This window comes from Eleutherodactylus coqui, chromosome 1, assembly GCF_035609145.1.
Source record: "Eleutherodactylus coqui strain aEleCoq1 chromosome 1, aEleCoq1.hap1, whole genome shotgun sequence".
NCBI classification, from domain to species: Eukaryota; Metazoa; Chordata; class Amphibia; order Anura; family Eleutherodactylidae; genus Eleutherodactylus; species Eleutherodactylus coqui.
In genome coordinates, this window is record NC_089837.1 from 216,295,445 (window position 1) to 216,310,331 (window position 14,887).

The 14,887-nt window shown below is 41.7% G+C and overlaps 1 protein-coding gene across 4 annotated transcripts in view; it reads right to left on the reverse strand.

Moving 5' to 3' along the window:
- Positions 1–14,887, reverse strand: part of PTPRK (protein tyrosine phosphatase receptor type K) — a 374,180-nt gene that overhangs the window by 60,700 nt on the left and 298,593 nt on the right. For all 4 annotated transcript variants that reach the window (XM_066605531.1, XM_066605533.1, XM_066605532.1 and 1 more), the window contains exon 14: positions 3,650–3,788. In XM_066605531.1, the coding sequence (XP_066461628.1) occupies positions 3,650–3,788 (139 nt within the window). The remainder of the gene's footprint in view (positions 1–3,649; positions 3,789–14,887) is intronic.

The following is a 14,887-nucleotide window of genomic DNA, read 5'->3' on the forward strand; positions in this document are numbered from 1 at the left end:
CGCTTCTGATTTTCTGTTTTTACCTGCTCCGTTGCTAGCATCCCCGTTGCCATGGTTCCGTCTAACTTCGGTGTCTTCTTGCTTTTTTAGACGCGCTTGCGCAGATGCATCTTCTCCCTTCGGCTGGTCTTGGAAGCATCGGCGTTTTGGCTCCGCCCCCTTGTACGCATCATCGCGTAGCTCCGCCCCATGACGTGTGCCGGTTCCAGCCTCCTGATTGGCTGGAATCGGCACGTGATGGGGGCAGAGCTACGCGATGATGCGTACAAGGGGGCGGAGCCAAAACGCCGATGCTTCCAAGACCAGCCGAAGGGAGAAGATGCATCTGCGCAAGCGCGTCTAAAAAAGCAAGAAGACACCGAAGTTAGACGGAACCATGGCAACGGGGACGCTAGCAACGGAGCAGGTAAGTGAATAACTTCTGTATGGCTCATATTTAATGCACGATGTATATTACAAAGTGCATTAATATGGCCATACAGAAGTGTATAGACCCACTTGCTTTCACGAGACAACCCCTTTAATACTAGGTTGATACTTCCTGATCTGTAGAGAAAACTTTGCAACAGTCATCTCTCTGCCATCACAGTCCGGATAACACAGAGGTAACACCTCATAATAGGTATAAGCTGTAACTATCTAATGCACTCTGCACAGATCGCAGAGCCTGTCTAGAGCAGTCTCCTATACAAGTCAATGGGTCCCCTCCTCTCCATTGTAAAGCATATCCTCTAAATGCTGTTGAATGTAGCTAAGACGAGATGGCAGCCCCCAGTCATGTATAAACTGAATAAAAAAATTCTACAATTAGAAAATAAAAACAAAACGAGAAAATTTGAAAATGCTCCTCTATCTGGTTTTAATAAATACATTAAACATCAATTTTGTTGATCTTTTTTTCTTGGCAAATTGCATTGATTTGTGGAGGAAAGATCAGGAAAAACTGTTTTTTTTTCCCCCACAGCTATAGATTATCACTTTATCATAGAAACATCACATTAGTGAGTCACATTCCATAAACTGTGCAGTCTTTGGATGTAGCCTTATTTCTATTTACTCCTTAAAGGTCTTCTCCATGTCCTATTACTATAGTATATATACTCATTCCTCTGCTAAATGAACTTAACATATAATATACTAAAGTGGAACAAAGGACCAATGCCTTTTTTATTTAAGAAAATACCATTTTAATGAATGTCTATTAAAGTCCCCATGAGCAAGTGGCTTTATTTCACTTGACCCATACATTTCGGATAACTTACAGATGCTGCATATTGTTCTAGCTGGATCTTTAATCCTGAGAACTCCTAAAATTCCATTGAGCTGTGACATATATAGTTCAAACATCACCCATCTGAATTGTTATTTTGCAATCCCTACGATGACCCACCCTAAAGTTATTTAAAGCATACATGTCAATTGAGATGACTTTTTTTAGAACAAACTGTCATGTGTGTACATGAGGAGTGGCACCATTTTAGGCCATTATATGACTTGTATTCTACACTGATCACTAGTTTTCCTCACTCCAGGCTCTCTCTAATTTTCAGTGCTCCCTGAGCTGGTTGGTGGTGACTAGCTGCTATGAGGTCTCCCGTACACTGCACAAATAGAAGAGGAGATGCTGCTCCCATACCTCGATCGCTCATATACTACAAGCAACAGCAGCATGAAATTCTAGAGAAGCAGTGTAGATTTAATTCTAATAGCTGTGAGACCGTAAAATATTTACTATTAGCTGCAGCAGCATCTGTATGTGCCTCTCTGCTTCTCTCACTTGGCTCCTCCTTCCTCCATAGACTTTTATGGGCCGCATGCAATCTTATTCGTCAGTAAGCTGGTAGTCCATTTTGTCTCTCACAAAGGATTTAGCAGTTTTTCAGAGTGAAGGAATAGTTTAGGAGACAAATGGAAGTTAATATGACTACTGGATTAGCTTATGTAGTTTAATTGGTGTCGATTACCATAGAGATATATTCTACATAGGAGCAGTAGAAAGAAAATAATAGAATTTTTTTTTAAGTTTCTTTATTTTTCATTGAAGTAGTGATGCAAAAAAATGGTGGCAAGGGTGGGCATAGCCTTTAACCCCTTGAGTGGCACGCCCGGAAAATTTCCGGGCCGAGCTCCACTGCTCATAGCGATACTGCCCGGAAGATTTCCGGGCTATGTATCACTATGGGAGCTGCAGAGCACAATGCCACAAGCTGTGACAGTGTGCTCTGCCTGCACAGACCCACACAGAGCAGTGCAAGGGCTTTGAAAAACCAGCAGAAGATATTGCCGACATGTCGGCAATGTCCTGCTTTGTTTACAAGTTGCCATAGAGACCATCGGCTTGTCAGAAGCAAGCCAATGGTCTCTGTGGCAGGGAGAGCTGGTTGTTAGCTGTCAGAGGACAGCTAGGTACTAGCTCTTACAGCAGAGATCAGAGAAAACCTCCGATCTCTGCTGTGTTAACCCTTTACATGCTGCAGTCTATGTGACTGCAGCATGTAAAGGGTTGTCACTGCAGCATGTAAAGGGCTGTCACCATCGGACCCCCGGAATGTGATCAGGGGTCCTGATGGGTCCCTGTGGAAGTCCCCTAAAGGGATAAAAAAAAAAAAAAAATTAAATAAAAAAAAAAAGAAAGTAAAAAAATTATTAAAAAAATAAAAAAAACACTTGTCTCCATTTACTTTGTAAAAAATAAAAAATACAATCACACATGTGGTATCCGTGTGCGTTGTAATGACCCAGAGAAGGAAGTTAATACATTATTTAACCCCTAAATGACATGGCCCCTTTTTTCTTTTTTCCCAATTTCTTTTTTTCCTCCCCCCTGTTTAAAAAATCACAACTTGTCCCGCAAAAAACAAGCCGTCATATGGCCATGTCAATGGAAAAATGAAAAAGTTATGGCTCTTGAGACGCAACTGCAAAACTAGTTGAAATTCAATGATTAGACCATTTTAAAAAACCTGCCCTGGTGGGCACGACAGGGTGGTAGGAAACCCGCCACTCAAGGGGTTAAGGCACATTAGAATTGGGGTGTGGATAGGCAACAGAACAGCGCACTAAGTACTGCATATAGATAACCGAAGGAAAAAAGTATTGTCCCCGACTACAACATAACTATTTTTGGGTAAACCTTTAAAATTAACCTAGCAATAGATTTTTCTTTAAGAAACCAGCAAAATATAGGATTTGAAGCATTTGCCAAAAACTCAAAAAGGCTACAGTGTTCTTTTTCTTTGGCATAAACAGCTACGTCTCTTCTCTGCGCTGTGGGAAGGTAACTGGTGAAGCTGGAGATACATTACTGGCCCCATAATGAATATTTGGAAGACTCTTAGCAAGAGCTGTGGTGAGGAGGAGGACAAACTGTTTATTTTTGTATGTGGTGTACAATGTAGGAAATTATACTGCGACTTCAAACAAGGATAAATGTTACTCAAATTCCCTCTTCCAAGTTGGCTGACTGTATTGGACTTACTGCAGGCCACCTCCAAAGAGTGCTGAGATATGGCTCACAGTCAGGACTCTGGTCTCCAAGCTGAAGAACCACCTGCCACATTTTACATATAGCTTTATTTCTTAACCAATTGGTGATATACACACAAGCTCTAAGGACTGCCAATTTCAGAAGATAATTCAAGGCACTTACCTTTTTTTAACAATCAAAACGACAACTAGGAGAAGTAAGATGAATACCAATATCCCAGCACTGATGCCAGCTATCTTCACAACCTGATCAGTTTGCTTGGCTGGATCAGGAATGACTTCAGGTTCTTCAGTTGCAGCAGCTAAAATGAAACCAAATACAAAGAATTAAAAAAAAATGATATGTCAAATGTAGGCGTACAAAGCAATGAACTTCCTAAGGAAATAATATAAGAAATTGGAAATCAAAGGATTTTTTTGTATATTATTTTTAAAATTCATCTTAAATGAATTTTCTAGGACTTTACTACTGATGACTTATCCTCATGATAGACCATCAATAGCTGATTGGTGGAAATCTGCTACTTGGCATTCCCACCGATCAATTGCTATTAGGCCAACTGTCATAACGGACAGAACCAGAACCTGCGAATTCAGTCCACAGTTCAACAGTCCAGGCTGTTATTGCACGCATAGCTCCAACTAAATGGAGTTTTCAGGCTGTACTGATGACATCATGAGAAAGGGCAAATGTTTTAAAGGGGTTGTCTGTAACTTTTCTATTGATGACCTATCCACAGAATAGAAAATTATGAGGGATAGCGCTCTGGGATCAAAATGATGACTCAAGCACTGAGAACCCCTCCTAAGTCTATCATTCAATTAAGGCCTCATGTCCACGGGGAAAATCAGATCCGCTGCAGATTCTCCATGGAGAATCTGCAGCGGGTCCCTCCTGCCCCGCGGACATGAGCGCCGAAAATAAGAATTTAAAAGTATTTACCATCCGGCGCGGGCGGAGAACATCAGCTGTTCCTCACGGCCGGATCTTCATTTTCGGCCGGCGGATGAATTCCTGACGCCGGCGGCACGTCGCCGGCACGTCGCCGACGTGCCGCGCGCATGCGCCGGGCACATCCGCCGAGCCGAAGCAAGGAAGATGCGGCCGTGAGGAACAGCTGACCTTCCCCGCCCGCGCCGGATGGTAAATACTTTAAATTCCTATTTTAGGTCTCCCGCGGATCCGGACGGCTTCCATAGGCTTCAATAGAAGCCCGCGGGAGCCGTCCCCGCGGGAGACCCGCACGAAAATGGAGCATGGTCCGGATTTTTCCATGCTCCATTTTTTTTAAAATCCCTTTTATTGACGATCCGCGGGTATTTATCTACCCGCGGGTGGTCAATGCATCCCTATGGGATGCGGATCCGCACGCGGGAGATCCGCTGCGGATCCTAAATCATATTTTGCCCGTGGACATGAGCCCTAATAGTTTGTTTTTCCTTTAGGAGCGCAAGACCTCCTTTTGTCATCTTACTATTGTATCCTCAGAATAAGATGGTGTAGTGGTCTGAGTTGGTATTGCAGGAACAGTTCAGAATTAATTCAATGAGATCTGTGCCTGTAATACCAACCCAGGCCACTGCATTAAAGACAGCACTATCTGCATTGGACATTTGCCACATAATGGCTTTTTTTTTTTTTCAGAAACCAGATGACAAACACCACATAGCACACTTGCCATTATTTGTATACTGGTATGCAAACTACTCAAAGTCTTGTAAGGTACCTTTACGGCTGTTTCTTCTCCAGTATGTGATCTGTATAACTAATCCTATTACAACTGGGAATGTGAGCAAACTACAGCGGAATCCTCTGCAGCAGAGAAACAGATTGCTAGTGACACAAACTGCTCACAAGCCCAAGAATGTCCTCCTAGAGTCTTGTCTCAAATGTACCGCTCACTAACTACTATGTCAAGATATTAACTCAAGTTTTGAAAAAGCAGCCAAACTTTTATTCAGAAACACAATTTAAAATAATTGTGCGCCGAGTCCAAGATACAAACATGTACTGTAACTACTACAAAGTACAGCTACGGTGCAGTGAATCAGAACAAAACAGAGGGAATTATACAACACAGGCTCTGCTTCAAAGAGCCAAGAGTCTATTATCACCGCTGCTTTAATATGTAGTGCTCAGTCAGTCCAATCTGCTCCATCCTAGTAATTCAGCCTTGCTGGGTTTTTTTTAGTTTTTTTTTCTGACAGTATAAAAACCTCAACTCACTTCTTCAACTTTCCAAATTTCCTGTACTGAGTAATGACAAGGGGAGGGGTGTGGGGTAACGAAGCCAAAGTAAATGAACCTGTACACACATTTAACGCTGCTTTTGGCCTTTAGAACGCATTCATCTCAGGATGCAAATAAAAGTTCCAAAAGAGCAGCTCACAAATACATATTAAGTTTTTACTGTTTCAGCCTTTAGCATCTTATTTCCTTTCATCTAGAATCCATTAGTCCCCCAAATTTCCAAAGTCCAGCAATACTTACAGGTAATTCTGCAGCCTATTGATAAAACCACGCTGAAAGGCAGTATAATTCAGTGTAAACGTGCGCAGAGATTAGAAACCCAGGAAAATCTTCCAGAATTCTTAGCAGGCATATTTTATCTCAGATCGTTTATCTACAGGCCCATCTGTTTCTCAGATTAGGCTGCAGGCAGCCAGCTGTAAGTCACTTCCAAAGATGCAGTTACAGACTGAGGTTTCTTGTTAACTTCTGGCACCCATACATAGTAAAATAATGGAAGAGGCTCGGAGAATAAAGATCTGCTTGCTCACTCCACTTCTGATTTAAAAAATTTAAATATGGAAGAAAATCTCCAGTTGCCCCCCCCTCTGGCAGGTAACAGTAACGATAATGTGCAATTCTGCTCCCCCTCCCCCTCTCAGAACGCAATAAATGCAATGGCCAGATGTCAGCCATGAGTGAATGCATTTTTAGGGTAGGATTTTATGTCCAATCTTACAGCATGGTGGGGATTATGGTGGGACGCAATACAGGGAAAAAAAATGCAACAAAAATGCAAACGTCTTCAGTTACTTTTGGTGCATTTTTTTAACCCTTTCCAATCCAATTTGCATCCTGGTTTTCCTAGGGGGCTTACTCTTTTTCTGCCGTTATACAATGGCGCTATCTGCTGGCTAAAGCCAGTACTGCAGGAAGTGACGTGTTGGATAGGCTCTGACAGCAGAGAGGCTGGCAATATACAGTAAGATAACCCAGACGGATGTCTTCCAACATCGGAGTTGTACAGCCTTAAATCATAATGTCTTCAGACGTCAGACAGTGGATTAGAAAGGGTTAAGGCTTTATCAACAACCTCTTAGAAAATTGCCATTTTCATTAATTACGACTGGGAGCAGCGACGTCCGCGTGTACCTGTAATTTCGTTTTCAATCTGTGCTTGGGATGGTCCGCATGGCGAACCATTGGACATGCGCACTGAAGATTTTTTTTTTTGATTTTTTTTAACTACTGCTTTGCCCACATCATCGCCTAGCGATGATGTGGAATCCGCGACCTTTCCGCAATGTGATTGTGGAAGGGCCACTGATTAGACGGCTTCCATTGACTTCAATCAATTAAAAATCTGCAAAAAAAAATGGAGCGCCTTGCGATTTTTCTTCCGCTTGTGGAAACCGCACTTTCTTCCCCGAGTGTGCAGAAAGAATTGATTTCCCTAAGGATGCTATGGACGCCCGCTGCGGATCCCAGCAGGAAATATCAGTCTGTGGGCAGGGGCCCTAAGGCTGGGCTCACATGACAGGGTCGGGTTCCGCATGCCTGTGTATGTCGCGTAATTGTATTGTGTATGACGGCATACGCACGCAGGTAGTCATATGTGCAGTATAGCTTTTTCAATGGGCTGTACGGTCGCAGATTCCGCTGTAAATTTGAACATGCTGAGTTTTATTTTCGATGTGCAGATTACGTAATTCCAACCTGCTAACGTGAGCAGGATTGTGTGATCCCATGTATTTGATTGAACTGCGTATTACCGCGATCATACGATCTCAGAATTCGCAATGGTCATGTGAGACTGGCCTAAAACCTCTGCAGAGATGCAGTCATAAGATCTACGGTGCTGTGGCTATAGAACAAGTACATGTGGAGGGGTTGGATGATGATACAGAGAAGAATTAAACGCAGCTGAGTTCACAGAAGAGTAAAAAAAAAAAAAACCTGAGTTGTTTTTTTTGTCATCCCCTTGTAGTCTGTGTCAGACGAATGCTCTTCCTAGTTCCAGCTAATGCGATAGACATGCTGAGCAGGACAAGGTATTACTGTACTTGTAGCGCACATCATCAGTAAATAAGAGCCATTCATAGGTTGGAAGTTTAGTTAAAGAGAAATACAAAGGAGGAAATAAAACATCAGCTGATTATACGGAAAAAATACATTTTACTAAATAAAAAAAACCCAAAAATCTAATTTATGTTTTGAAGTCACATGGCAACTGTGTGCAGTGCGGTCAAATGTGTCACTGATGGGGAATCCGTTGTGTTCAAAAATGACAGTAAAGGGCCATACTTAATGCTACAAAGGTACCTGGCCTGGGCAGGTATAAACCAATCCCAGCTGCATGAGCAACAGGCAAAATGCTATATGGGAGAGGTAACAGATGGACAACCACTCACACAGCTACCACATATTGTAGGTGGCTATTTAGTATTAATAGATAAGGCATATAAAAGGTGGCAGTCCCACAGTTGTATAGTGTACTGTGCAGGCTTACAGCCTATTAATGACACCCATATTATTAGGTCAGGCAGGCTGTACTGTATAAGCATTTTATATATACCGCACTAGTGATAACACCCAGGATTCGCCATTATAAAGCCAGACTGCTTCCTGCAAAAACAATAAATATGAGTTTAGGTAATATTTTCAGCCACCACCAAAGTATCCTCATTGTCTTGTGAGTGACTTCCCAACAAGGACCCTTGACGAGGGTTGCAAGCTTATGTATTTTGGCCAATGTATTAATGAATACCTCGTATCCATAGTTAATTTTCTGCATTTGGGACTGTATAAATATACACTGGTCAGGGTGCCCATGCTGACCCCATTAAAAGTTAAAAAAAAAAACTAAAATAGGCATGTAAGCATCAGATAATGGAAGAAGGTGGCCTGGTATAAAAAAAAAACATTTTCATTTACATCATGTGAAGGCCAGGTGCAGGTGTCTCATGTGTAGGGAACAGATGACACCAGAGTATATGACGGAGTAAGCGTGATGCTCTGGGCAATGTCCTGTTGGGAAACCTTGGGTCCTGGTATTCATGTACATGTTACTTTGACATGTGCCACCTACCTAAAACACTGCTATAGAATAAGTACAGCCCATTATGGCAGCTGTATTCCCTCTCTTAGTAGGATAATGCACCTCTGCCACACTGCAATGAGTGTTTAGGAAATGTTTGGGAAACACGATACACAGTTCAAGGTAGTGACTTAGCCTCCAGTTTTCTCAGATCTTAAAGGCTCTTTTACATGCAACGATTATCACTCGAAATTCGCTCAAATGGCCAAAAGTGAGCCGTAATCAATAAACATGGGCATTCGTGCACTATTCGTTCAAATGTTATTTAGCGCTGTTTTTTAGCCGGCATAAAAACCATTGTTTGATCGTTCAAAATTCGTTCCATTTTAAGTAGCTGTACAATGGGTTTTGTTTGCCTTGCATACATAATGAGTACACCATTTACTCATTATTTACTCTGGCAGGAGGATACAATGGAATCAACTTGTAGAGGAAAAGCAGAGGATTAAAAGCCATAATCTGTACGTGTAATTATATTCAAAAATGTCGGCATTTTAGTCATGCAGTTATTTTAGTGATAATTGCGATAAGCGTGTAAAAGGGCCTTTACTTGATCAAGCAACTGTGGGAAGAGCTGAAAAAACAAGTACAATCTACGGAGGCCTATGGTGCCAGATATCAAAAAACAGTTTCATAGTTCTCGTGAAGTCCTTACCTCGATGAACCAGAGCTGCTCAGGTACGTGGTTTTAGTGTTATGATGACTAAGCAGTATATACTCTAAATTTAGCTTTTGGCTCCCCTAAATAATTAAGCTTTTGCCTAATTATATAATTTTTTTTAAATGTACTTCATTCTAGACAATCATTGCAATTGCTATGAAACAAGCAATTCCTTTCTGTGTCTAAACATGTTTTAAAAGTAAATGGATGTCCTTTCAACTTGTTCCTGCTGAAACCAATTACAAGTATGATCCATCAGCAACAGCAGCTATTTCATGACAGGCTTCATGATACAGTGCGTCTGCAGGGCAAGTGCTGCCAATCTGAAATCCTAAGTAGCCCCATAGGTTATAATTCGTAGCACTAGGCTAGCAAAACATTCTAGACATTCTTACATTTCCCTGATGCTTTTCAATTGGTTCGCCAAATCAAGGGGTTAAAAAAAAAACAGCAATGAAGAACTATTACATGGTCCAAAGTACTAAACATGACTGCTAGACTTCTGACCACAAGCATCTTTAGGTTTTTCCTATTAGAAGACCTCAAATGAAATTTCAATAAAACTGTTTCATTTCTGCAAAAAGCTGCACATCTTGAACCGATGCAGATGGACATTAGAATAAGCATCACTAGAAGTGATTTCAGTTGTCTACATACCCTGGAGCAGAAATCCAAGAAAAGCTCTGCTGACTGCGGTACATAAGGAGAGTGCTGGGGGCTCTGATACAGATGCTAACTATATGCTTTTAATGTAAAGGAGGACTTTATTGCTATGTGAAATGAATTACAAAAGGAGCGGCATAATAGGATGTATTGGGAAAACCACTGTGCACAACGCTAGGGGTTTAGCAGTATTAGGGATCCAACTGACAAATCTTTATCTTCTCAAGCAGCTCAGAGCTCTGCTCATCATCCTGAGCTCACAAACTATCATCTTGATTCTCATTTTTACAGATTTGGAAGGATTTTACAGTGACATACGGATGGCATTAAGAGCATCAGGGGTTTAAACATTGTATTGGGTGATAAGAGGGACAGAAAGGGCAAGAGATTCAACTGGATGCAGGAATAAAAAGTAATGTGGTTTGTGTCATCCTAGAATAAAGTCATAAAGACCATACAGAATTCACACTGGCCGTGCCTCAAACCTCAAGGTGAGCTTTGCTTCAGAAGTATTATACGGGAGAGGTGTGAGCTGATCAACACAATTGAGAAATGCAGGTATTGGAGGCTTGCAATGCATTTGTCGCATACTGCATCTTTTTACTTTATTTTCCGTTTGTAGTTCTCAAAGTACATTTCTTTACATGATATTTGTGTCACACAACAGCTGCTATTTACTTTTAACATCATCTTGCAATTTACATAAAAAGGAAACTAACCTAAACCTTTCATTTACAATTACTTTGCTTTACTGTTTGCATACAAATGTTGAGTTATTACTTGGTTCTTCTCAATGTAGGTTTGTATCAGCAATCAAAGTCAAAGTTCACTTGGAAACGGACAGCAACATCGATGAGCCTCCGCAATGAACATTAATAGCAACATGAAAGCGTATGAATTCCCAATTTCACTATAGGGTTCTTGACTATTTTTGTGGGATGAGCTTTGCACGGCCAAACGACTGGACCACTATGCATTAAGTTTGCCAAATAGATAAATCAGGCGTTTTGGAAAGTTTTAATCCAGGTTTCAGGTCTGTAGAACCTACAATGCAAATATTTAAGGAGTTGTAACTGGACAAAACCACTTCAATAGGTGTAAAATAGTAAAGTGAACTATACTTACAAACCTGCCCCCCTTCTTCCCCAGATTCAGCACTGCAGACCCCCTGTGATCTTGGCGATTGTTGTGATAGAGGAAATCAGGTGACTACTGCAACCAATGAAGAAAGGCTGCATGTTACTGAACTCCTGGCAATGTGGCACTCAAGATGCAAGCGCCAATGCCAGGAGAAGAAGCGGTAATGCTGCAGCGGTCCCTAGATTAACTGTCACATTTGTCACAGCAATCACCAGGACCACAACAAGGCAGCAGTGCTGGATTCGGGCACCCGCGGAGCAGTACGTATATACTTCACTTAATTATTTGAACACAGGGGGTCCTATTCAAGTGGGGTTGTGCAGTAACCAGACAACCCCTAATTAAAATCTCATTGGGGCGCCACTGGCAGGACATCAAATTTCTACACGTAACCGCCCAGCTATTTTTCTTTACATGGCGTGAGTGGACTGTACTTTGTTATCTTCAGTGTGTTGGCGTCTTATCAGTAGCAAAGTTTTTAACTACAAACACAGTTACATGAAATAGAGCCATGTGAAGCTGGATAATTCTGCTAGTCTAACATACCTTATATGGAGGTAACCTAAATGTGCATGTTGGAATTTAACATATGCAATCTTTTGTTCGGCTGCCACAAAAGTTGCTGTTTGGCAGTAGTTTATCCCCCTCTCCGCTGCTGAATTAATAGGCACGCTGGACTGAGCCAAGCATACAGTTCTGTGGGGAGTTCAGGGAAGATAGTAATCAGCCAAAAAGCCAAAAAACATTGACAGCTTGAAGCAAACTCCACTCATGGTCCCCATGCAACACAATCGAGTTTGAACATTATTTTTTGCAATGTTGAAAAACCTTAAACGTTCCAATGTGTAGAGTGGACAAAGACTTCAGTCTAACTTTTACAAAAGGGGTCTGCGTTAGGCCTCCTGTCCACCAGTTTTGCGGTATCCCGCGTCGGATCTCCGCGGGACCAGGAGACGGCAGACAGATCTCCGCTGTCAGCCTGACAGATAGGCTGACCGCGGACAATTGTGGCAATTTGCATATATGGCTTCACACTGCTAAAATGCTAAATTATGAAACCAATGATTTTCAATGTTTTCCTTCACATTTGCAATGTTTTCACTAATGCGATGTTGCGAGAAAAAAAAATCGTGGCATGCCCTTTCTTTCTGCGATGTACGATTTTAAAAATCTCCTATGTTTCCCTATGGAGCCTCATTTTTATCGCATCGCAAAGCACTAACTTGTGATTTTCGTGCAATGCGTTTTTAGCATTTCAAAGTCGTACTGACTTTCGCGCTAAAAATTGCAGCAAAAACAAGAAAGCAGTGCTGATGCTCAAAAATTGTGCTAAAAAAAGATGCGGTTTTGCCACATTTTTCTGGCGGCAAAATCATGATTGCCAGTGTGAAGGAGCCCTTAGTGTAATGTCCCAGTGTAAACAGATCTCTATGTAGCTATCTTAAGACCCGGTTCACACGGCCATAAGTGAGCTGTGCCTGTTCTTGTGCGGCACAACTCACATCGGACAACACACTGACATATGTGCTGTCCAATACCAGTGGACATCGCATGTCTGATTTTCATCCATGATACGGACGAAAATAGGAGCAGCTGTGATTTTTTATTTTCTCAGGGACCAATAGCTTTGTGTTTATAACCTAACTGGCTACAATAGGTCGATGTGCTGTCCAAGAAATACTCTAGATAGGCCAGTAGGCCATAGTTAAAATCGTCCGGTGTCCGCCAGTCGAGAACCCAGACGATTAGCTGAGCGAGCAACTGCTGTTTGTGCCACTATACACAGGGGTCAGAGTGATAGGTGCTGCTCTGACCCCTGTGTAGTGGCTGGTGCTTGTAATCACATGTGCCGCTTCCACGGATTTTAAAGAGACCCCAGCTTGCAGTTACAAGCGCTGTCCACTACAGTGGGGTTGAAGCAGCAACTTTCCCTCTTACCCCTGTGTATAGCAGCACTGACAGCATGTGCCGGCTCAGTTGATTGTTTGGATTCCAGAGTGGCGGACCCCAGGCAATCAACTACTGATAATCTATCCTGGGGATAGGATATCAATAGTATTTTTGCCTGGAAAACCCCCTTTAACCCTTTGCAATTCAATTTTGGATTCAGGGTTTCCTAAGGTGCTTTCTCTTTCTGCCATAACACAATGGCGCCACCTGCTGGCTAGAGCCAGTACTGCAGTATGGGACATGCTGGAGAGGCCCCCTGACAACAGAGCGGCCAGTAATCTACAGTAAGAATACCCTGCCGGATGTCTTCAGACATCAGAGCTGTACAGCCTTCAATTGGAATGTCTTTAGACGTCAGACAGTGGATTGGAAAGGGTGAAATAGACTTGCCTTGTAGAAAAAGTAAAGGCTTAAACAAGGGATTCTTAGTAAAAGTGTCTATTTCCACATTGTCCAAGCATGGTACTCCATGTGGTATAATAACTGAATCTCTACCCTGGTTTTTGCAGTCTGATCATTTTCTTCACTTCTCTGAGTGCCTACTGCTATAACAGAAATGCTGGAATACATTTATAAAATTGCCTGTTTGTCTAATACACAAAGAACTTTGAGAATGTATTTACCATGCTCACTAAAGAAGCCATACAAGACTGCACAGCAGAGACGGAGTTAAAGCCATTATACACTGTAGACAGGAGAAGGGCTGATCTTGTTTTAGTGGTGATTTAGTTAATAGCACTTGCCAAGGGCCAGTGCTTGAAATATTCTCTCAGCAGGAAGCACTCCATTGGCATTAGCAGGAAAGCTATGGATACAAGATTTTCTAAAAAAGACATTATCAGATGGGATTCAAAACTTCTGGCTTATTTTTCCCCCCATTATCCTATCCCTGCAGAGCAGGAGGTATTTAAGTATACAACATGGTAAGAGACATAAATGCTCTAACTATACAGATTTCATGCCAATTCCAATCATTAGTAAATAAAATAGTATGTTACTGTTGTCATTAAGGGCATTGCTCTTTATCGTTAACCTAAAAACCGTAATAGGTTCAATTACTATAATTATATATTATAGATCTCAACATAGGACGGTACAGTATAAGGTAGCGTTAGCTGGCAAAATTACCCTTGAAAGACTTCTCAACTACTTTACATGACATGTCCGTCCTAAAACAGCCGGGAATGTCACCAGGTCCATTAGTAGAACCCATAATAAAAGCAGAGATGGTATTTCCCCCTAGTGAAGGTGATAACTACACACTATTAAAGGTAAGAAGGGTAATTAAATATCAGCCTACTCATTATTACTATGGTAACATGACAAAGAGGAATCCATCCGCTCTTTTATGAGAAATTATTTTAATGATGAAGTATCTATTAAATGTTGAGCAGAGTTCCTGACCCAAGCTCTTTCTTGATTAATGATGAGCGACACCACCTACAAGAAGGGTTAGAGATCATCTAAAGGACTCTGTGCAGTCTGCATCTCTGCTATATGTCAGAAAGTTTGATATCTGATCACTGTCTACTGGAATACTAAGAATAAAAAGGCATATTGAATAAAAGAAAAGCAATCAGGATGCTTGTGATTGCTACATGAACATGTAGATGGAGATGTACACAGTAATCATATGGCCTCAGAGCAAAACCTAGTAAGG